The sequence below is a fragment of the Phodopus roborovskii genome, unplaced genomic scaffold (genome assembly GCF_943737965.1).
Source record: "Phodopus roborovskii unplaced genomic scaffold, PHOROB, whole genome shotgun sequence".
Taxonomy (NCBI): Eukaryota; Metazoa; Chordata; class Mammalia; order Rodentia; family Cricetidae; genus Phodopus; species Phodopus roborovskii.
In genome coordinates this window covers 3,513,865-3,538,178 of record NW_026126461.1, presented here as the reverse complement: position 1 = coordinate 3,538,178, position 24,314 = coordinate 3,513,865, and the positions used below count along the sequence as shown (strand labels likewise).

Below are 24,314 nucleotides of genomic sequence, written 5' to 3'. Positions count from 1 at the left end.
CCGGCTTCTGGATGCCCTGCCATGCTGAATGCACTTGGGTGCGCGACTGGGCGAGTGAAACGGAGCCGAGGTAAGTTACACTGGGTAACGACTCGCTGGAGACTCCCGGGGAGCATGCCTCTAGTTCTTAAAGCCGAAAGCCCCTTTCACCGGCTTCATGTTTTTATCGGGGTCTAGAGTGAGGTCTGCTCATTGCATTTAGCAAAAGGAGTTTGGGAGAGGACAGCAAAGGCCAGAGTTAATGTACTGAGTGAGGCCATAAAGCAATCTGAAAACTCAAGAGCAAAAATGTTCTGAAACCCAGAACTTTCTGGGTCTTGATGTGACACTCACATGTTTAATTCTAGAAAGAAACAGATGCTAGCCCGCAAAACCTAAGCATGCTGCATACCCAAGGGGTGTGGTCTTGCCCTCTGGTGGAGGTCACTGAGTGCCAGCAACCTGTCACCAGTGATCAAAGTGCTAAGAAGCCCAATACCGTCCAGGGCCCAAGCCCAGATGCCCCTCCAGTCAGCTGCCCCTCCATGCAGCTGGGATGTTTTACTGTCTTTATGGCCTTTCCCCTTTAAAAGGGTTTCTGTCACTTATAACAAATTCTGAGAGAGTCAGTGAACGGGTACTGGCAGGGCCTGCCAGATGACAGTCAATCTTACTGAGGGCACCTCAGAGGCCTCCTGATTTGATCCATGCTTGCAGTTCCACAGTGAGGTGGTGACTGAGACAACAGACACCCAATGCAACATGCTCCTGTCTCTTCACACTCAGACATGTCACCAGGTGACGTAGGGCCCGCCCGTCAATTCCCCACTGGCCAGAAGGCTGTGCTACTTTGTAAGATGACACCTGATGACACTAGAGTTTTCTAGCAAACGGATTTAAAATAATGATCATAAGTATGAATGGCAGTGCGATGCTGGTTAGCCAGAAAGTGGGCTGAGCACCGCCACCATCCTCTATCTATCTATTTATTAGCCTTTGGAGGCTGGGTCTCACTGTGTAGCCCAGACTGGCCTCAAACTCATGATCTCCTGCCTCACCTCTGCCTCCCGGGCAGTGAGATGGCAGCTGTGCCCCCACCCCAGCCCCAAATGACAAGGGCATGAATAGTGGGAAGGGCCAGTTTTGGTGTTTTATTCTCTGGTGTCATTTGCAAATACTAACAACTACTAGCGACAGGAGTAGTAGCTTACGCAGAATTCATTAAGAGACTCAAGTTGTAGAAGACAGTGTGGGTGTATACACTAAGAGCACATTCTTAGTTCCAGACGGACACACCAGCATAGTTATTCCTCACCCTGAGGACAAGCCCAAAGGCCACCCCAACCCAGCCTAACACTCCAGGCTATGTAGTCCTGGTCCCCAGATCACTAACACAGTGATTGGGCTCCCTGGGGCTTAAACAGTTTTCTGTGTTTAACGGTTGGCTGTGGAAAGGTCCACTATAATAGTATTTTAGAGCCATGAACCTGTCGAAACCAACCTGCCCAATTATTCCCAATGACATTAATAACACCGGATATCGCACTAATTGTGTCCAGTTTCTATGCAGACGAGGCCCCGGGGGGCTAATTTTGCCTCCTCAGGGGCGAACATCTCAGCCATCAGACCAACTTCACAGGGAATCCCTCCTCATTACACAAGTCTGGGCTGTCAAACTTTTTTCCCCTTAAAGGTTAATGGGCCAATCAGTCATCAATTATTTTTGTGGAATTCTAGCAGACAAAGGGTTAAAGGGCTATAGGCAGCTGAAAATAGTTCAAACATGTGGCGGCTGTTTTTAACAGGAGACACCTGATGACGATGAATACAGAGACAGGGGAAGGGGTAGGAGGGAAGAGCTGGACACTTGCAGATACTGGCCTCACAGAGGGGATGGTAAAGAGGGATTTCACCAAGGCCTTCAAATCTTTGTCCTCAAGGCTGTACTCCACAGTGGTCTAAGCAGCAGAACAAGGGTGCTGAGTGGGTTTGTTTTCCAAATTAGAAGGATGAATGGGCTGCAGGGGTCATACGTGACTCGCATCCTGGAGGGAGTCCAGGTCTCCCAGGTTTCCTGGAACCCAGTCTCCTGACCCTAGGTCCACCCAAGATTCCCGCCATAAGGAGAAGCCTGCTTCCTGCTACACTGACTGACAAATGCTTGGCAAGAATGGCATGTGCTTTTGGTACTGCACAGAGAGGAGTGTTCAGATGGGCAATGTTAGTGCCCGCTAGGCATGGCTGACGTGAACGCTGAGTGGAGTGAGCCTAGGGTTACAGGTGGGTACCACTAAGCAGGACCAAAGATAAAACAGCCAAGGCCCCCAGGGAGGAGGGCACCCTGTCCTTGGCTCCTGTTGCAGAAGGATGGGTCTTTGGTAGGGCACACCATCCCTTCTGCTCAATACACAGATCCCAACTCTGCCTGTAGCCACACCCTTATTCATGAATTTTAGCAAGGGGGTTTCTCCAATGGGGCATCTACTTGGTGGAGAGGGGTTTGTCTTATGCCATGTTTAATGGGCGCCTGCAAGCAGCCCGCCCCACCTCTTTTTAAAGATTCGTGCAGGTACTCAGGCCTGAAGGAACTCTGATTTGCCTGGAGCTGGAGGTACAGATGGCTGAGGGCAGTGTGATGAGGGCGCTGGGAACTGAACTTGGGTCCTGTGCAAGAGCAGCACAGGGAGGGTGTGAGAGTAAACCCGACCTTTACGTTATGGTTTCAGCTGACATCGAGACAGGTGCTTTTCACCGTCAGATAAAATACCTAAACTACATGTATAACTTTGCCTCACGGGGTCCCTTAGGCCCAGGCAGTGGGAACCTGGAGACTGAGACTGTGAACATTGTCCACTTGTTGACAATTCACATCAAAGGACAGTGGGCTCTGGCCCCTTTAGATCACAGGGGTGTCTTCCCTTGCAAAGGGACAAGAGAGCTAGCTGTGCTGGGAGGCCCAGGTCTGTCAGGGACTATCACCAGCCCTTGTGTGTGTGCCCAGTATGGAGTTTGGATTTGCCAATGTCACTTTAGCTCCTATGCTGATTGTAATGTTCATATGCTTCAATAGGTGGAACCGTTTGGGAAGGGTTAGGGGGTGTGGCCTCGATGGAGGAAGGTGTGTCATTGGGGGTGAGCTTTGAGCTTTCAAAAGCCCACACCATTCCCAGTTAGCTCTCATTACCTCTCTCTCTGCCTCATCGTCGTCGTGTCTCAAGCTGTGAGCTCTCAGCTTCTGCTCTAGCACCTGCCTGCCTACTGGTTGCCATGCTACCCACCATAATGGTCACGGACTCACCCTCTGAAACTGTAAGCCCAATAACCTCCTTCTTCTATAAGCTGCCTTGGGCATGGCGCCTTGTCACAGCAGTAGCTAAGACGGCTGCATTAACACACTCAGCAGTTAGGCATGCTTCCTTCTGCCAATCTGTCCCTCTACCGACAAGTGACTTGCCATGAAGTCCTTAGGCTGAATTTTAGTGACTGATTCAGAACTCCACAGACCCGACTCTGCTTGAGAGGCCCGTGGGACACAGTGATGACCCAGTGTGGGTTCCTCTGCCTGTCTCCGTACAGGTTCGAACACAGAAATGGACCTTTGCAGATAATAGTAGGACTCTGGGCCACTTCTGAGTCTGGTTGACCCTTGGGTACAAGGGTCATCTGCAGTGCGAGGTGGGCTACATTCAGGCCATTCAGGCACTCACTCTGTTGACTGTGACAGAGGGCTCCCAATCCCTCTTCCCTTTACCAAGCCCCCTTCCTTTATCCACAGATCAGAAGTTCTTCTCTATGTCAAAATGGCTAATGGCTGCCAGAGTGTCCCTGTGCTCCCTCAGCTGGTGAGTCCATCACAGCAACCTGGAAGCATATTGTCATTACACGGGGCCTGTTTTTTTTTTTTTTTTTTTTACATGTTTCCTGACTCCGAGGCACTTTGTCAGAAACGACTGCTGCAGAGCCAAACACTGGGGGCGAGCCCCACTCACTTGGCATTCAGATCTTTTCCGCTTAGGCTAGCAAGGGGGCTGGCTGGAGAATCACACCACTAACAGGCCCTGGGCCCTGCTCCACAGGCGTCTGAGAAGTCGAAGCTGCCATTCCTGCATTCAATTTTAGCATCTTGGGCGAGTGTTTAATTGTGAAGAAAGGAACAAAGCGTTAACCCTGGGTGCTACAGGATGTGCACCAGGTGTCTACCTGGCTGTCAAGGCTAAGTAGCCCTGATGGGCAAGGGATCCACACATTCTGGGCTCGTCTACCATCGCCCCTCTCATATGATCTGTGAGTAGAGGTCCTGGAGCAGATAGCTCAGCACACGGTCTGTGGAACTTACCACAACCACAATACCTACCTGGGAGGGGCACTGTGAGGATCAAACGAGACAACGTGGTCCAGGGGCCAGAGAGGCACTCAAGTCAAAGGGGCTGCAGGGGGACCGCAGGGCTCCAGGCACAGCCTAGTCTGTCTTACAATGTGTGTCCCCAGGAGGGTCCCACAACTTCCTAGCCACACTCACGCTCCTACCTAGAGCTGGGTTTACTAGTTGGTTCCCCCTCCCAATTAATAAACCTACTTTTTGTGTCTGGTGCCAACTGTGTTTTGGTATTTTCTGGGAATCTGTAGAGGAGCACTTTAAGAAATACTCCATGTTGAGATGGATACCTTTCGAATGACCTGACAAAACGTCAAGTCTTTATCACACACATTTTCAAGAGCGGTCCGTTTACAGCCAGCGGTCATGCAATAATACCATACATTAAAAAGCCTGGCATCAGAAAACTTATTTTGAGAATTTATGGAATGGTATGAATTCTGTAACAAATCATTGAAAGTTGTATGGAATGAGTTGTATGTATATACGTATCAATGAGGAAGGCCGTGTTGCTCAACTGAAATAACTGTAGCCATACTTTGAGCAGCTCACTGTGGCTAGAGATAGGGGAGAACCAGAAGGGTGGTCACTGCCTGCACCCAAACCCTATGGCTACTTGGGTCTCAATCCTCACGGCTGCCTGCACCCCAATCCCCATGGTTACCTCACTCATGTGGAGGGACCCCAAGCTACTGAGGTTGCAGAGAGCACTGGACTTCATCTGGTCATCTTCTGCCCTCTATCACCTCTAAGTGGCCTCCTGCTCTGAAGCTCTGGCTGCCTTGGATGCCAAGTCTCCTGTTACCTGAGCATCGAAGACTAAGAAGCCAGCCTTCCAGTGACTCCTGAAACAGAGACTGTCACACCAGCCCACCAATGACTCCTGAGAGGCTCTCCAGCAGGTGATGGGTAGGAAGGTTTTAGCCTCGAGGCTAACGAGAGAACTGTATGCCTTCTCCCTGCTCCCCAATATTGTATTCAATAACACGGTTTTCTTTAGTTTTTAAGGCAAGAAGTCATCAATAAAACTATAAGCTACACCATATTTAAAAAAAAAAAAAAAAAAAAAGACACCCTTGATGGAGACAGGGCAGAGACAGGATACATACCCCACAGAAAAAACAATCAAAAAAGAAAAGAAAAAAAAACCCTAACAGCTAAAAAACGGTGAGGGAGCAAACGGACACCTTTTACACTCAACAGAAAATCTTAACTGATGGGATAGTCTCGTAAGTCCCTGCTCTGCCCTCTCTCTCTTACTTTCCTTTTCTGAATGCTTTGAAGGGAGATGTGGCCAGGCCAGGATACACCAGGATCTGGACCAATAACCATCTCTCAAAGAGCACAAACAAAACTGTGATTACAAAATGGCTCTTTAACAAGCTGACCTGCCAGAGTGGCTTTTGTTTCCTGCATGCATTTCTGCTTGAGAGCAGGGCTCTTGGTGGTGAAGCAGGGGTAATTGTGAAGGGACGAGAGAGAAAGAGATAGAGAGCCAGAGCGAGTGAGAGAGAGAGAGAGAAAGAGAGAGAGAGGGAGGATGGGGATATAAATCAGGAAAGGTTAATGACTGGAATGTGAAGAAGGGGCTTGTTTACAGAAATACTGTGCAATTTAAAATTTACAGGAGATTTAATGCCACTACTTGGCAATCGCTAAAATCAACAGCCCAGAAAACAGTGACATTAAGAAAAATATTACAGTTATAATCATCCCCAAATAAGTCAATTAGTGTTAGGGCACAAGCTCGCCATTACTTGACCCATTGGGCTTGCACTTAAGTGAAAAAGAAATCCCTCCTATTATACCAAGCTCGCTGGATTGTGACCTGCTTTGCATCGTGTATTACCCGCCAGCCTCCTTTCTATACCTGGGTGGATGGCGCTGATTTTCCCTTGCCTGGCATCAAAATAATTCTGACCCTTGACATTTGTAATCATAAAAAAAAAGGCAATTTATAATTGTGTTGTTCAAATGAAGGCATTGGGGGGGGGAATTCAATCTGCTATTATACAAAAGCAATGACGGCTGTCTTTGGTGAAAAAAGCAACCCAAGTCAATTTGTGAACTTTGGCACCAGACGACCTTTAGAAACAAAACAATATACGGAATTTACAAGCAATAGCAGCCCATGCAAATGGCCCGGGCCTGCCTGCCTCTGGATTAGAGCTGCAGAGAGCATTATGGAGAATGCTTCCACAAAACAAATTAAGACTGTTACTTAAATGTCACGGCACACTATTGTATTTGGCTACAGATCATTACACCTGATACTAACACTTTTAAAAACTGTAATAACTTGGGAAATATTACATTGAGTGCCCACATGTATAAAGGAAAGGGGGGGGGAAAGAGGAGAAAATAGGTTTCTAAAGTAATTTAAACATCACTACCCTACGACTGAAGGGAAAGGTCAAAATTTAAGTAAGCTGAAAGGAACATGAATGGTAAAATAGAACACTCGAACAAAAGGATGGAAAGACCACAGGGCCGACTGCAAACACAACACGGGGGCATGCGGCTGCGGGTGGGTGCATTTCCATGTCTGCATGGGAAGGAAGGCAGGAAGGCAGGGAGGCAGGAGCCGGGTGCGGGCGGGCGGGGTGCAGTTACCTTCGGTGTTGGTGCTGCTGCTGCTGTATATGTTTCGCAGGCTACCAACACGGTTTAGTTTCCATGCTTTGCGTTTGGCTGCATCCCGAGAGCAGAGAGGGCAGGGGGGAAAAGAGACAACAAAAAGGAAAAGAAAACAAATGAAAAAGGGAGAAAAGAAATGTCAAAGTAGCGCTGTGAAGTCACCTCTGAGTGCGCAGCAGGTGGGTGGCAGCGAGGAGCCCCTCTGCCGGCCCTCCACTCCCCCCAGGGCTGCAGAGGTGAGAAGGGTAGAGGCGAGCCAGCCTTGCTCCTTAGCAGAGTGCTCACAAAATCAAAGCCATCCCAGGCGAATGTGCAGACACCCTCTGTTGAGCCCAAGGCTACTTGCTGGCAAATGGTGGCCTTTGGACTGTTGTGGGCTATGATGGTCCAGAAGCTAGTCCGAGTGACCCTGGTGGCAAGCAGGTTGGGTCTGTATGTTTCAGAGGCAGGTCTTTTAAAACCAGAGCATTTCTGTCAACTCTTCCTCAACCCCATTTGTGAGATGCATACTAGCCTAGAGCATCAGAACCCTAGGACCAGGTGAGCTCCCACACAGTAGATGCCTCCTCAAACTCGTCAGAAAGGACCAACACCAAGTCACTTCTGGTGGAATGCTGGGGTTAGGAGTAAAATTCTGAGCCAAGCGAACACAGTGCTGCTGTGTACACTGCAGGCATGTGAAAAGACACGCCAAGGACACACATGTTCTCCTTTCCATTTGGCCCCTCTTCTAATGGCTACTGTGGACAGCGACATGCACTCCCCCCCTCCCCAACAAGATACTTGAGGTTTGGAAGAAGATGGTTTGACAATTCCTTCTGCCCTTGAAGATACAAGTCATAGAACTCAACAAGAGTTGACAAGATGTCTCTTGGGAGTCCTAGACAGAGCCATGTCTGTCTTAGCTAGGCCTGTCACTGTAGGCAGACATCAAAATATTCAGCAGGGGTTAAAGTTGCCATGTTTCCAAGGAAGGGCACCATGGGCCATCTGTTTCTCAACTCTACAGTCAGGAAGAGAACCTGCTGGAAGGTTCCCTTAGCTGGTGGAGCACGGGTGGGAGACCAGGCTGACAATCTGACTCTGAGGCATGTGCTGGGCAATGGTCAGCTCTGATGCTGAGGCATCCTGGACCACTCAGGGTAGGTGTCAGGCCCCGGCTAGGCTGTGTGACACTGGATCTCTGAAGGGCAGAAAGTGACCTTGGGAGATGTCTAGGTGAGTTCAGTTGCTGGCTATACCATTGGCCTTCTTTGTAAAGATCAACAAATGACACATGATAAACCTGAATTGTCAAGGAAGCTAAGCCTTACCTATTTAGAATGCAAAGCTTAGTCATGAGGGCAAACATCTGAGTTCACTGCCCATTGACTTAAAATGATTAAAGCTGCTACAATGAAACACCTAAGGCTCACATTGTAATGTGAACACCGATAAGTAATTTGGTAATAAATATAATCCCTAACTAGTAAATAGCTTCAGCTGCTGCCTGGAGTTTTCTGCCTATTGTATCTGGATCACAATTTAACTTTTCACAGTGCGTGTGTGTTGGGGGATGGGGGGATAAGTGGAAGGGTTTTGCTCATCTCTGAACTTTAAGGTCTTGTGTCCATCCCAAGAAACTATACTTGGGAAGGGTGGTTGAGACAACAGCCAGTACTGCTGTCAACTATGAGCAGTGAAGGAAATCCAACTGCTCACAGTTTTCAAGAACAAAAGATTGGGCCCCCTCCCCCACAACGCACACAAGTTACACTGTGTTCCTACAACTGGACACGTGCTTCATTTCTCACTAGGGGATGCTCCCAGAGTCTTGGGGCATATTTCACAAGTTCCAGAAGGAAGAGGTTACTACAAAGCTTCATGGGGAAGGCGACCTCCTTCTAGAACATTTACATATAAATAGGTAGAATTCAGGCTGAGCTCCCAGAAGGGGTAAAGCTCTGTCTGGAAACCTCTTCCTGGTTGCTTTGCATTCTGCATTTTTCATGTGCTATTCTCCCATTACCGTTGGGATGTATAACCAGGAAGTGAACTTACAGCCTGGATTTCTATTAACCTATTGATGAAATAATCAGTTTCAACGTATAAAATGTCATGGCTTCTTCTTCCTTGTAAACAAATGGCTGTTTTCTGGCTGATACCAAGGTCCCGATCTGAGCATTTGTCTCCTGGGGCATTGATTGCTTAAGTCGCCTCGTTTAGTCGCATTTCAACAAGAACTACAATCAGGATCCTGGGTAACATTTCAGGCAAAACAGCCACATGGCACCAAATGGAGACCCCGGGTCTCAGACCTGGCAAGAGGCGTGATGCCTAAGGCCACCATGCTCAAGAGATGATGTTTTCTGTGCATCCCTTATTTATTCTTCCTGAGAGGGTCAGGTGGGTCTCAAACTCCTCCCACTTCAGCCTCAGGCCACAGACATGCAACATTATACTCTACTTGGATAATCTTTAAAATTTGAGGGTGATGTGGGATGTCCTTCTATATACTGCAAATATGTGTTGCTTATATTGGTTGATGAATAAAGCTGTTTATTTGGGCGTACTCGGACTTCATGTAACCCGCCCACATTATGGTTTTCAAAAACTTTCATGAACTTTTTTTTTCTTTTTAAACACAGGCCAGCATTTAGATTTTTTGTTACTAATGTCACTTGTCAGAATTTCATGCACACTTAGACAAAAGGCTTCATGGGGAAAGCATGTGGTTGCTCTTTTCCCCCTATGGCTTTGCTTATGGGATAAGCCCAGGCTTTCATTTGAATTAGAGCAGGTACCTAATGACGCTGCAGCAAGGTCTCCCATCTTAGACATCTGCATGAACATGACATCCCAGAAGATACAATGTCTCTAGATGTGATTTCTCCTTCCCATTTCACTTTACAAATGAAACCCAGTGTGGTAACACACAAGCTATGAGTTCAAAGGCCCCCGTCCAACAACAACAAAGTAAGCACAGTGTACTCAGTTACACACGGGCTTGCTATGGGACAGCAAAAGCAAGAGACAAAGAATAAAGCAAGGTTGACAGCTGAGGACCTAGGGGAGAGAATTAAATGTATCATCACTGTATTGAACAACCAATACCTTTCTCATTGCTGTGGCAAAATATCTGGCACATGTAATGTAATGAAGGGTTTATTTTGGCTTTCAGTTGGAAGGCACACAGTCCATCATGGTGGGGCAGGCATGGGGGCAGGCACTTGAGGCAGCTGGTTACATCATATCCAGTCAGGAAGCAGAGACGAATGGCTGCTGGTGCTCCACTACCTTTCCCCTGGTTTACTCAGCCCAGGACCGCAGTCCATGGATTAGTGTTACTCACAGTTAGGGAGTGCCTTCCTTCCTCAGCTAACCATGTCTTAAGATTCCACTACAGATGCCCCAAGCTGTTTGTCTCCAGGGCGAATGATTCTGTATCATGAAAGCTGATGATCAAGATTACCCAAGATAAGGCTGCAAAGGCTTTTTTTCCCCCCTGAGAATTAAAAGGGCTGGAAATCTGAAAAACTCAGGCTTAAAGTGTGGAGACCCAGTTGTTGACCACGTGTTGATTCAACAATGGTACCATTGGTTTTTCTTTTAAATATACACTGCTTATGAGCACACTAAGCTAGATTGATAGGGCGATTCTTGGGGAATAGGAGATGCCCCACTGGGAAACTGGGAAAGTCAAAAAACACCAGGAAGGGTGAGGTTCTAACACGCTCTGCTGTTTAGTCATTTCTCTAAGGTAGTAGCCACCAGGTTGGTGATGAGGTGGAGGCCACCCTGAACATTCAGATCTATAGAGCCACATGTTCAACTCATGCTCTAAACATGAATGACAGGCATAAACCCCCACCACAGTGTGTCTGTAAAGTGCCTGGGAATGAAGAACTCGGGGTCTGCATGAGCAAATGAGGTATGGCATATTACTCTTGACTCTTGGTAATCACTAACAGACAGCCTCGGTCTTTTCAAAGACAGAGAAGAGAAAAATGTGTAAATGATGGCTCTCTATGAAGTTAGAGTGACTGGAATCACTTAGCATCCACAATTCTCGATTGTTACACACACCGTATTCTTGGAAGCTAGTTTTACATAGGGACTTTTACAACCCTGAGGGACTCAGAACTTCATTTGAAAGTTTCTATCATTCTGTTTCTCTAAGTAAAACAATCATTTCATTTTACCACAGCATGAAAAAGAACCAGAAAGCAGATGTCTGGTGCCGGGACTTTTCACCAGCTCTTTATGAATAGAATAAAAATATTCCTTAGTCTGTGGATATGCTCAAGCCACCAAGGTTTTACCTGAAATTCTTCCTCTGTCACTGCACTAGGAAAATAGAATTGTTAGTATCAACTCTGCTCTGCTTCCAACAGTTGTCTTTGTTGATTAGATAACCATTCCCTGGACAGCCTACTAAAACATGATGTAGCCAGTAGTAGTTATGTCCAGGCTTGCAGGCCATGCTGGATTATCCAGTGTACATGAATTATATCCTGGGCACACACAGAATGGATGATGGGATGAGTCTTCTGCAGCCCTCAGGGTCAATTATGAGAGCTAGCAGGGTCTTTGTACTTACATGGAGGAAGGGGCTGGGCCACTCACTTCTAACAATGTCTCATCTCAGAAGGAAATGAATAACTCTCTTGCTCATACAAGGGAATGTAAACTTTCGCCTTTGAGAGAGCTCAGGCCATCGCCATCACCTTGTCAGACAGAGTGATTTCTTGTCCACAGTGGACATGTGTAAGTCTAAAGATGCTATCAGTATAAGTCCTATCAGTGCAGAGGACAACACCTTTGCTCCTTAGTCTGTGGGCCGTGTCTCAGACCGTGTCAGCAGGGCCTTTATGTGACCATCACCTATCTCCCAGGAGCTTCTGCAGGCAGTGAGTGGTGACACTTCCAGTGCAGTCTGCTCCATATCCCATGATCTTTTGGCTGTGGCAATTGTGTCAGGAGATTAGGGGTGAATCTAAAGGAATTAGGGATGTCTTTTGTCAGGCTGTGTGATCCATCATTCATTTGCTCAGTCAGACTGTAAATATTTACTTCTTTTATAAACAAGGCAGTGACTACCCTCACAGGATGCAACCCAGAAGATTCTTAGATTGTGAACCCACTGCTTGAGCTGTGAAGGGAGGGGATTTATACAATGGCTGCCTCTCAGAGAAGGCCTGCCAGAGAAGGTCTTAAAAGGGACTTTTGAAAGGACCAAACAAAATCCAAGGCGGATGGATGCAGCAGGCCCATGTTTAGGAGACAAAATACCTTCAGTACTGGCAGCATCCAGTGAGACCTGGTCACTTTCCCAACTCCAAACCACAAGCAATAAAATATCCCCCCATCCCCAAAAGAAACTATTGGGACAAGCCACAGATCCTTAATTGGATAGTTTCAATTTAATTTCTAACACCTAAGAATAGCTTTCTTTACCACAGACACCATTTTAGCTAGAGCACATTGGGTCTAAAAACTGCCAAGGGCTTTTACATAGTGGGCTGATGCAGGTACTCTTGGAAATGTCACTACATCTGGCAGACATCGAGAATAAAAATCAATGCAAAAGTCCCTTGACTAGAAGCTCCCAAGAAGGGGAGGGTGGGACTCTTTCTGGTCCAGAAATGTGCTGCAGAGGGAGAGCTCAAGGGCAGCCACAATCAATTAGGCATCTTCAGTCTCATGCCAGAGTACAACTGTGACCAGGGATAACTGTAAGACGCAAGGGCGAGTAAGCATTGTCTCCATGATGTACTTACAATGTAGACTCTGTGGCATGGCCCATTCTCAGCCTGGAAACTCACGGGAGGACACTGAAATGGGGACACCCCCATGGCCTCTTGGCTTCCGTGCTCAGCTGGGCATGTGGAAAGTGTAGGAGACAGGAGCCTGGGACTGTGAAGATCACCTGGCCGTGGCTGTGCCACTGCATACTGTAGGGCGGACGCCTGGCATTCAACCCGTAACACACACTCATGCACGTGTGCACATACCTCCATGCACATACACATGCACAAAGAGCAAACTCAATTCTCAGTGAATGAGTGAGGGTTTACCAGCTTCCTGACCTGAACGGTGGGCGTGTGGGAAAAAAACCCTATGAGCTATCTGTTTCAACAGCCAAGCAGCAGCAGGTCTGAGAGTGGTCAGACACCCCCCCCCCATTTAACTTCACCCTCAGAAGGACGATCTCACCATTCAGTGGAGTCAGACAAGATGGGGGCTACGGAGTGGGGCCCGGTGCTAGGGCCCTTCAGTGCTTCCAAGTCAGAAGGAGGGACAATGGGAAACAGCCATTTGCTCATATTCACCTCCCGCCCTTCCCTTTCTTCTCATCTTGCCCCCTCTCCTGCTTCTTTCTTCTTTTCTTTCTCAATTTCCTCCAACAAAAATACATTGCCGACTTTTTTTTTTTCCTTAAACACAAAATCTTTTTAGACAATTCCAGGGAAAAATTGTTTTTTAATAAAACTCCAAATTGTGTTATCATATTTCAAAGCAATGGCCAGTTAAAGCCACTAATCAAAGGCATAATTATTTAATGACTACTGCTCACGCTTGCACAGGGCTGTAATTGAGTGTCTGTGATCACTGGACCACCGGCCTCAGTGGCAGCAAACAAGGGCCTCTCCGCATTTGATCTGCTATTTCTGCGGCCGCGTCCCGAGGGCAGGGTGAAACACTCCACTCTGGGACTCCCTCACATGTGGCTTCTGAACCTGAGAAGACTTGCTATCAGATGAAGCAGAGACAGGTTTGCTGTTTCCATTTGGGGCCAGCTGCAGAAGCCTCCAAGACTGTGCTGATGTGTGGCTTCAGAACCCACAGAATCCAGAAGGCACGTGCACGTCAGTGTGAAAAGACCAGAGAGGAAGAGAAGTCTAAACTCATTCTTCCTGATCATACCGACATTTATTCCTTTACACACTAACAATTTCTTCCCATAAAACTGCTTTGACCATAACATCAGGGCTTCGTTAGCATGCTCCTTAGTCAATTGTGAATGATTAAGCAAGGTCATTACCATCCAAGGAGGGCCCGGGAGAAGTGCCACAGTGCTGAGCCATCAGAAGAATGAAACGTCTGCTTTCTTTCATTAGAAATTAAACACACCGATTTTATCCAGGGTTAACCGAGAATGCCGGGAAGGCTATTATCGCTGAAGTGAGTTGACTTCCTGTTAACGGCCAGTCCTTCCTTTCCACTTTCCCTATAGAGGGACTTAAGTTGGAAGTGCCATGCTGATGTAGCCATTACTACTTTTCAACAAAAGGAGCTGGATAAGGCAGCTACTCAGCGTCCCTTTATCACTCAGGGCAGTTCTAAGGCCTTGGGTTCATTTTCTAGGACCACCAAGGAGGATAAATGGGAAGGAAAACGAAGGGGAAGCAGGTAGGTGTCATGTAAGAATGGTCCCTATCCTATGCTATGTATATATCATAGTTTATTTCATATAGACACATGGGAATCACATAGTGAAACATTTATGATTCTGAGTTTACCCAGTATAGTGGCCACAGACACACTTCTTTGCCTTGCAGCAAAGACACCCAGTAGCAAGAAGTGAACGCAGATTTCAGTTTCCTTACACCGTTTTCATATATAAAGAACCAGTAATATTTAGAGAAATGGCTGGCTCTCAGATGTGCATGCAAACTACAAGGTGAGCCTGGAATATCTTATGGTGCTAGAATTTGGTGAAAAAATGCATAAAAACAGAACACCCCCCCCACCACCACCAATAGGGCTGCATTCCAAAGGTCACAGAGCCATTGTAAGGGCCCCTGACTACTACAGCTGGGATGCTCAAGGAGCCAAGTTGGGTTACAAACTAAAATATCAAATAATCATAGTTTCCATACATGATAAATGATTGAATATATTAATAGTAATGAGTTAGGAAGAGATGAGTATTATCTGTAGGATTACAAATAATTTCTTTAGATACTCTGCCCTCAGTGTAGGCTGGGCATAGCGATTTCCCTCCAAACAGTTCATGATGGGGGTAAGGACAGAACAATTCACAGACTGGGGACCTAGTGTGACAGCCACAGGCCCCATAACAGGGACAACGTTAGCCTCAGGAGACAGAAGTCACATAGACAAGTAGGGGATGCCTGGCAATGGTACTTTATCTGGAGCTTCCTCCGTGTCGGACTTAAAGCCCTGGCTGGTCTGAGAACAACATCAAATAAATTTCAGTAGTGGTATCCATCAGAATCCCCTTGTAACTGACAGCTTCTCAAAAGGTAAAGCTAGTCAACAAGGAGGTCAGAAAAAAATGTCCCAAACAAGAGGAGTATAAGGCAACGGAGAAGAAGACTGACGACTAAAGGCAGTATGGATCCCGGAACAGAAAAAATGCATTAGATAAAAACGAAAGAGATCTCAATAGAGTATGGACTTCAGTCATAAGGTATCAGTATAGGTTCAGCAGCTGGAACAACTGTCATGTTAATGAAAGGCTTAGAGAGGAAACCGTGTGTGCGCGTATGCATGTGTGTGTATGTGTGTGTGCGTGCGCGCATGTGTGTGTACACAAGCACATGGAATTGTCTCTATTTCACCTTTTTTTAATTTTACATATCAATCCCAGTTCCTCCTCCCCCCACCTTCCCTCTATTTCTTCTTTTTCAAAAGAGGACATTTGTATCATTTGTTTTTTAAATGAAAACATTTTACTATAATCGCACTGTCAGTAAAAGAAGCCACTTGAAGACGAAAACTCTGTCCCCTTCCCCTTTCTTCCTCCTCCTCTTCTGTTTCTCTGCGGAGGCAGCTCTATCTGTCCCCATCTCTGTCTCTCTTTACCTCTTCTCGTTCCTTTCCTTATTTTCTTAAGCTCCAATAAGCTTTCAATACAAAAAGAAGCCACCTGAACATGTGCCCATTCCTAAACTCTTGCACATCTCAGTAAACTTCTACACAATTACAAAGTTTATGACTGAAACTTTTTTTTCTAGAAAATAAGATCTATTAAAATTCTCTAATGAATGTACTGGGCAGGAACATGATATTTCTTCCTCCCACCTATATTGCTTCTATAGGACAAAATGTTGGTGAGTAATGCTGCCGAATCCAGGGCTAGCAATACCTATGGTTTCAATATATACAATGTTCCATTTCTTCTATTCGCTGAATTTTGGAAGCTGAAGTCAACTTGAGACCTTCCTGTGGTATATGCTACATTGCCACTGAACCAATGGGATGATGCTACAGGTCTGGGCATCTGTGGCACCCATCAGCACATGTGCAATACTGGGAGGACCTCACGTATCCTTTCTTCATTGCAAAGTGTTTTTAGAGACAGCTTAGGCCTGCAAGCTTCCGAGAAGAGGGAGCAGGGTAGCAATACGGAGGCCCAGAGACCTGAGGGTGGGCAGCTTCGTTTCCAGACGGGAAAATTACCACCTTGGATCAGCATGGTGGGGTCTATAGCATCCTCTCCCAGTAGTGCTAGCTTGCAAGGAAGAGAAGAGCAAGTGACAAATGCAAAGGAGAAAGGACAAGAAGTACAGCGCTCTGAAGTGCTGGTGGCCCCATCTGGCAATGGCACAGGTGGCTGTGGACCGACTTGGGGCTCCGTGCCCTGGGCTCCTTGTCTATGTAGGGAGACTCCACCGCATTGACTAGGTACATGCTAGTGTCCTCCCCTGGCTGTGTGAGGTTGAGCCCATGAAAGGCACAAAGAGCCACAAAATAAAGATATCACAAGAAACAAGACTATTGCTTCAAAGAGACAGAGAGAGGATTCCGGTTCAAAGTTCACTGTGAGAATTTCTGAATTAGCTTTTTCCTTAGTTCTGAGGACACACCCACTAATTTCCATTCTTTCAAGAAATGAAGCTAGCAAGTATCTTGTGCAAATAAAGCTGCTCTGGATCCTTCAGTTCTGATATACAACAGATCCTGATCTTAGCAAGTCGCTAGATCAAAGCATACCCGAGTTTGCACAAAATTCAAGGATGCTATCAATGAGATTTCAGTAATCTGGAAAAAAAATATCAATGGTTTTATGAGATACTGTTCTTCAGGGTGCCTCTTATCCCTGTCTATCCTGACTGCTTCAACATTTAAGGGTCCCATATTCCCCTCAGAGGGACAGATAGATGCAGGGAAAATCACCCTCAAAGGCCAACAGCCTCTGATGAAGAAATTCTGCACTAACAGCCAATGGCTCTTCTTGGGAAGGGTGATGAGTTGGGAAGAAGCTCAGTCAAATAAATATGCCTTTGTGCACAAGGCAAGGATCTGAATCTGAATTCCCAGCATCCACATCAAAACTGGGTGCAGTAGTACTTATCTGTGGTCTCAGCCCTGAAGTTCATTGGCCAGCCAACCTGGCTGAATTAGTGAGCTCTAGGTTCAGTGAGTGACAGTCTCAACAAACAAACAAACAAGCAAGCAAACAAGCAAACAAACACACTGGAAAGCCATGGGGAAGAGTACCAAAGTTGAAGTCTGGCTGCTACCTGAATACACATGCAACCCCACACATCCACTTGTAGACATACATGAGAAGGGATGATGGTATGCACCAACACGTTCTTTCCATTGCTTGCTCTCTCTCTGTCTCTCTCTCTCTTGCACCACAACATGGGTGGTTCAGGAAAAAATCCATTTACAACTCTGGGGTCAGAGGTTGTAGGCACAATGCCACAGGGGGCTGTACTCCTTTGGAAGGCTCCAGAGGATGGTCAGTCGGTTCCTTGCCTTTCTCCTGGTATTCCCTTTGGCATTGCCTCTTACCTGCACCGTGTTCGTCCCATCATTACCACATAGCTCTCTCCTCGGCACCTTTGTCTGTAATATTCCTTAGCATGAATAATTACAGTGACAATGACCCTGATTCCAAGGAAGCTGTATTCTCAGGCACTGGGGATAGGACACACCTTCTTGGAAGGGTGTGTCTTCAATACACAGGCCCCTGTGATGCCCATACTCTGCCTTGCTCACTAGCAGCTCTTCTGACTTAGGGCCATTCTTGTTTCTTGCCACCCATGGCTCACCTGGATGCCTCCTCTTTAGAGGTCCCCCTGGAAACACAGCTGCGTTAGTCAGTACCCCTGATGTGGGCTACACATAGTCACTCCACCTGCTACACTTGATAAGCTGTGGTTGTCTCCACTGTCATCCTTCCTTTCCCTCATTAAATATCTCCCTAGAGGGGACAGGAACACAAGGAAACCATATACCTCTAGGAGGGTGGCCTGGAGAGGGTTAAACAATGAGATGCAGCCCTACCTCTCCAAAAAACTTACTTTCTTTCCTTTCTCTCCCACATCACCCCTCTGTCTCTGATAGGGTCTCATGTAGCCCAGACTGGTCCTAATCTTACTATGTGGAAGAGGCTGGCCTTGAACTCTTTAAAAAGATTATCTATCTATTGAGTGTGTATACACTGATTGGGGTAGGATGCCTGCTGCCTTTCTCTATTGCTCTCCACTGTAGTTTTTTGAGGCAAAATCTCACACTGAACTTGAAGCCCATACTTCTGTCTAGACTGAATGATCAGTGAGCCCTGTGGATCCACCTGCTTCTGTCCTCCAACAGTGGGGCTACAGGCAAATGCAGCTATGCCTGGCTTCATATAGGTTCTGAGGATCTGAACTCGACCCTTGCTTTTGTGACAAATGATTTGTATTCACAAATCATCTCATTGGTCTATGGACTTACTCTTGATCCTACTGTCTCCAACTCCTGAGTTCTGGAATTACTACAGGAATGGGCCACCACCCTCCAAACAACCTTTCCCTCAAACTATTTGCTCTACTACGAGAGTTGTCACAAGTCTGTATTATTTTATAATTGGAAAGATAAAAATAAGAACATAACATGTGGCTCTCCAATGATCCAGAGACAAAGACTAGCCCAGAGGGATGTGTACCCCTGACAGACGCTGTAAATCTACAGCTGTAAACAAACTTTGGGAGGATGCAGCAAGCAGGAAGATACTGACAATTGGCCTTAAGGTCTTACTTCTGACAGTAATTAGGATCAGGATCAATTGGCTGCTAGACTACTGCTAATTCACGGCTATAAAGCTCCATTCGTGGTATAAAAGGTTTACATTTGGACACCCCAAAATGATTAAGTCATTACAAACAAGTATGAGTGAAGTCGAAGACTGCCTGCTTTATGAAGCTCAGACTTGCCCCTCTCCCCATTTAAGGAAGAACAAAGGTACAGACTCTAGACAACCTCAGGCTCTCTAACTACTCATCAGCAGCCACCAATGTCATAGTGACAATCAGACCACAATGACTGTTGTGAAACCAATAACATTCCTGCAACTATTGTTGCCTTCATTACCTCTGTGGAAGCCACCTTTAACTACAACCACCACTTCCATCCCTATCATAACATCATCACCACCATCACCATCACCAATATCATCACCACCATCATCATCACCAATAGCATCAGCACCGCTACCATCATCACCATCAGTTCATCACATGATTTCTCACCATGTTACTAATATGATCAATCCTTAGCTCTATCACTCTCTTCCTGATAGTCACCATTATCACTAACTTGTTCTAAGCTGAGCACATCACTGAGAACTGACTATAGCTACCTCTCATTCAACACACAGTGAACCGGTCTCCTATCTATCTGTCCTTTAGGGTTGAAAGGACCAGCTGAAGTCCCCACAGCTTTCCTATAGTGACTGGCTCAGGGCTCAGCCAAACTCCAGAGCTTATGGCCCAGCTCCTCTATGCTAACATCCTCCTTACTAATGGAGTACAGGAGATGTCTACAGGGCCTGAGACAATCTCCAGTCCTCTCTGTTGTGAAACAGAGTCTCTCCTACACTACCAACAGCACAGACCCTTCCTAAGCTTTCATCCCAAATGAAGCCTCAACCATCCACAGAGAAAGGCTGTGATATGAGGTAATGCAAGTTATTAGCTTTATTAGCCAGAGCGGATGTTCTTTCTCTCCTGTCTGAGCTGTCAGTCTCTTCTAAAGAAATGAAGATGATGGATTGTGGCAGTGATCAGTCACATGATCATACTAAACTTCCTTGTTTGGCCTATCATAGGCTAGTCCTCCAACCTGTTAGCACTGCCTGTCAGTTCCTGGGACTAAACCTGGGTGCTCTCTTTTCAGGTACAATTCTTCCATGAGGGGCTGAGATATAATTAAAGGAGCACACTAGAACTTTCCATTTGAGATGACTTTGAGTTAGTTTTGTAGTCTCTAAGAGCACAGGTTTGCTAAATTGTATGTCATGGGGAGTTTGGGTTGCTTGGAAGCTATGAAGACCATGTTTTCTTAAACAGTAAAGCTCATGCCTTAACAGAGGTTGGCCTAATAAGCCAGTTACCACACACTTTATCTTCAGGAACCAATAGCCAGAGACACAGGCAGAGCCCTCACAGAGTGTCAACCAAGCTGAAGAGATACTGAAGACACAGCATAGAAATGTTTTTGGAAGTGTGAGAAACACAATTCATAGTAATTAAAAAAAATTATGTCATGCCGTTTCAAAATCTACACATTATAGTAAAGGCAGTAGCTTTCCTTCCTTTGGGGGATGCATTCAAGGACCTGTGGAACACACCCAAAATGTTAATGATAATAAACTGTGTATGTGCTTTTCCCCCTGTACACAAACACAGATGATAAAGATGAATTTGTAAATGAAACAATGCTAATACTAAACAATAATAAATGGAAAATGCACTGTAATAGAATGACGGTAATCACCACACATGTATTTGAGGCTACTACTACAGAAAACAAGGGCGCTGTGGACACAAGCACCCGGATCTGGTGGCAATGTCTATGACAACAGCAATGGCCTCCAAGTGACTACTGGGCGGGTAGCATATAGGATGTGGATGTGCTGTACACAAAGTCACTTATGTTTGCCTGGATAAAACAGGATTTTGATCATGCTGCTAGAGAAGGGACATAATTTAAGACTTACCTACAAGTTCATTTCAGATATTCCATTTCAGACTTTCAATATAAAAGGAGATCAGATACAGGAATCATACGCACTACTGAACACAAACACACACTCATTCCAAAATGATCCAAACCTTAGCTATCCCTTCTCCTCCCCCACCTTCAGTGAGAAGAAGCATTTTTCTTTTCTTTTTCTCATCAGTTACATTTTCTTTGGCGAAAAGGCAAGAGTTAACAACCAGTATCTCTCAGTCAGTAGTTCCAAATTTTAAAAAAATGCAGATGCCCAGCGATGGCCACCTTTCAGGAATACTGTCTGAAATGACTGCTTCCTGGTGAGTCACTATATGAACAATGCTTACTTCCAGCTACACCAAGGAACCCTGGACTAGACCTTGACATCTGTCTCACTCTGCTTTCTGTTGCTGTGATGAAACATCGTCACTGAAAGCAACTCGGAGAGGAAAGGATTAATTTGGCTTTCACTTCCACATCGCAGACCATCATTGGGGTAAGTCAAGGCAGGAACTCAAGCAGTTGGAGCAGAGGCCACGGAGGAGCACGCTTGCTTCCCAGGGCTTGCTCAGCCTGCTTTCCTTTATCATCTAGGCCCATGGGTGCAGGGATGGCGCGGCCCCAGTGGGCTGCTCCTTCTGACATCAACCTTCATCAACAGACTCGCCTGAGGCAGTTTGATGAAAGTCTTTCCTCAATAAGGGTTCTTCTAACTTACATCAAGTTGACAAACAGACAGACAAAACCTAGCCAGGACATCTCTGGAGGTCACCCACATGTAGGCCGGGAGCCATGTCATTGTCCTCCTTCATCCTCTAGACACACCAGGCTCTGTGAGGTTCAGCGGGGCTTGGCCACCAGCAGCTGATGCTGACACCAACGCTAGGAACAGGGGACCAGTCAGCATGGTCAGCGCTTAAATCAAAGGGCAAAAGTGTTAGGACAGAAGGTCCAAGAGGCGGAAAGTGAAAACTTCCCACCCATCTGCTCTTGCCAGGGCTGGAGCAGAGCAAGCCAGGTGTGGTGCTGCTCACACGTAGCCCCATCACTCAGGAGGCCGAGGCAGCAGAAAAGTGAGTTTGTGGCCAGTCTAGACGACACAGTGAGACCCTGGCTCAACACACCACACTCACCAACTACAGCAGGAACGAACTATGTCAGAGCCCAACTTTACGGACTCAAAACATGCCTGTTGATTCCTCACTCTGGTCTGCAGTGTGAGTGGCAGCAGGTGGTGAGGTCAGATGGTTCCGAGAGAGAGGAGGGCAGAGGCCGACTGTGTGCTCCTGTGCAGGCGGGATGCACCACCCGGCCAGCAGCAGCAGCACACAGTTCTTAACCATGGATGACTAAGTGGCAATGCTCCTACTAATCATTTATTGAATAATGAAAACGACACAACTGATAAAAGGTTTCAATCTTGAGAAAAATGATTTATCATCTTTTCAGTTTACTGGCACGGCTATTTGTGTGACAAACGGCTGGAGAGCCCCTAGTTAATCTCTGTGCATCTCCAAGCCCGCTGTGGAGACTTCGGTGCGCACAACCAAACAATCAGGAATGGCTAATGATACCGCTCTGAGGCTGGGAGGGCTGAAGCTGGTCTTTTATCAAGACTGATCTTCAAATCAATTTGCACAATGGATTTTTGGGGGCCGGGTGAGAGAAAGGAAAAGAGGAGCCACAGCCCCAAAGGCAGAGAAACAGAAGCATCAACGGGATCAGAGTACAGGTGACTTCCGGTCTGTTCTGTAGAGCTCACCCATCTCTGTGGCAAAATCTGACCAGCAGTGTCAAAGTGACTATCAGTGCTGAATGTCCCAATGGAAAGAGAGCTGCTCGGCACCAGGAAATGCCGTCACAACCCCCTTTCTTACTACGGGAAGGGGATGGTCTACTTTAACTGAAGGCTTAAATGACCAACAATACTCCCAACACCACGCGTCTTCCATTGTATATGATATACTTGCTCTAGTGTTGGAAAAAACCAAATACGTTCATCATGGTCTTCTGAGAAATTCACGGGACATGGATTTCTTGCTCTCTTGCCCCGTGTGGCGGCTGAATATCATGAAGAGAGAAGATGGGACTAAATGGGGCAATGTCAGGACACGGTCAAGGGCTGGCTAGCTAGAGAGAAAACTGTACAGTGCCTTCGATGGCGACGGTAATGAACTTCTCAGAAGCCGGGGGAAGAACAGGTTTCTGTTCACCTGTATGACGTCACTCAGGTGTCACTCTTGAGAACCAGCACCAGAGGCTTCATTATATGACAAGAATGAATCCCGATGTATGCCTTACAAACCACACACGACCTCACCGCATGGGAATGGCAGGGAATAGCCACGTGTGCTGCCAACTTGAAGGAATGCAGGGAAACACAGACTCCAATCAAAACACTCGGGCACACTAGGAATGTGTTGTCTTGCTGAAAGAAGGGAGTAAACCCACGTGGTTATTTCAAAGAAATACTTGGAAGCATGCCTTGTAAGTTGGTGTGACAGATAAAAGAAGCTTGAGCCCGGAAGTCTTAGTAGAGCAGAAGCTGGGGCACAGCCAGCTGGTGCTAGTGGAAGGCTGTGTGCTGCAGAGGTCTGCTGTGTCCTGCTTTGCTCTCTAGTGCCGCGATAAACACCAGGACCAAAAGCAAACCGGGAGGAAGGGATTTATTTCAGCTTACAGTCCACCGTGAAGGGGATTCAGGGCAGGAACTCAAGTCGGAAACCTGGAGGCAGGAACTGAAGCACAGACCGGCCATGGAGGAATACTACTTATTGACTTGCTCCCCATGGCCTACACAGCTAATCTGCTAAGGGACAGTAATGCCCGTAGGGGGCTGGACCCTCTCACATCCATCATTAATCAAGGAAAAAAAAAATGCCCTTACAGATTTGCCCCCAGGCCAATCTGATGAAGACATTTTCTCATTTCAAGTTGTCTCTTCCCAGATGACTCTAGGCTTGTGTCAGGTTGATAAGCAGGACACAGGGGAGACACAAAGTCCTCACAGCACCCCAATGCTGGAAAAATGCTCACTCAGGAGCGACTCGGCTTGTACGAGGATCTGGATTTGAACTAATGAAGTTTCACTTGTTCACCAGCCATTCCACATAAAAAAAAAAAAAAAAAAAAAAAAACGCGAAGTCTCCACACTTTTCCCCACCTTATGCTGTAGGGTTAAATAAGAAAAAGTGTAGTCTTCAGTTGTCCTCACATTTCCTAAGTGTGTCTGAGGACACAGCTCCAGGGGACTGAAGGAGCCAAAATGGAGAACATCCCCTCCCTCTTCATAGGGCTACGTCAGTAGACTATTATTCTCTGAGAAAACTTTATTTCAGATCTTGCTGGATTTGTGTTTGGCTTAACTCCATATTATAGAGAAGAATTA

General features: G+C 46.5%; 1 protein-coding gene across 7 annotated transcripts in view; it reads right to left on the bottom strand.

Annotated features, from left to right (window-relative positions):
* The window catches only part of Agap1 (ArfGAP with GTPase domain, ankyrin repeat and PH domain 1), a 436,703-nt gene that overhangs the window by 65,578 nt on the left and 346,811 nt on the right, over nt 1–24,314 (bottom strand). For 4 of the 7 annotated variants that reach the window (XM_051190767.1, XM_051190761.1, XM_051190763.1 and 1 more), the window contains one exon: nt 6,968–7,045. The exons of the other annotated variants lie outside the window; for them this stretch is intronic. In XM_051190767.1, coding sequence (XP_051046724.1) covers nt 6,968–7,045 — 78 coding nt within the window. The remainder of the gene's footprint in view (nt 1–6,967; nt 7,046–24,314) is intronic. 7 annotated transcript variants of the gene reach the window in all.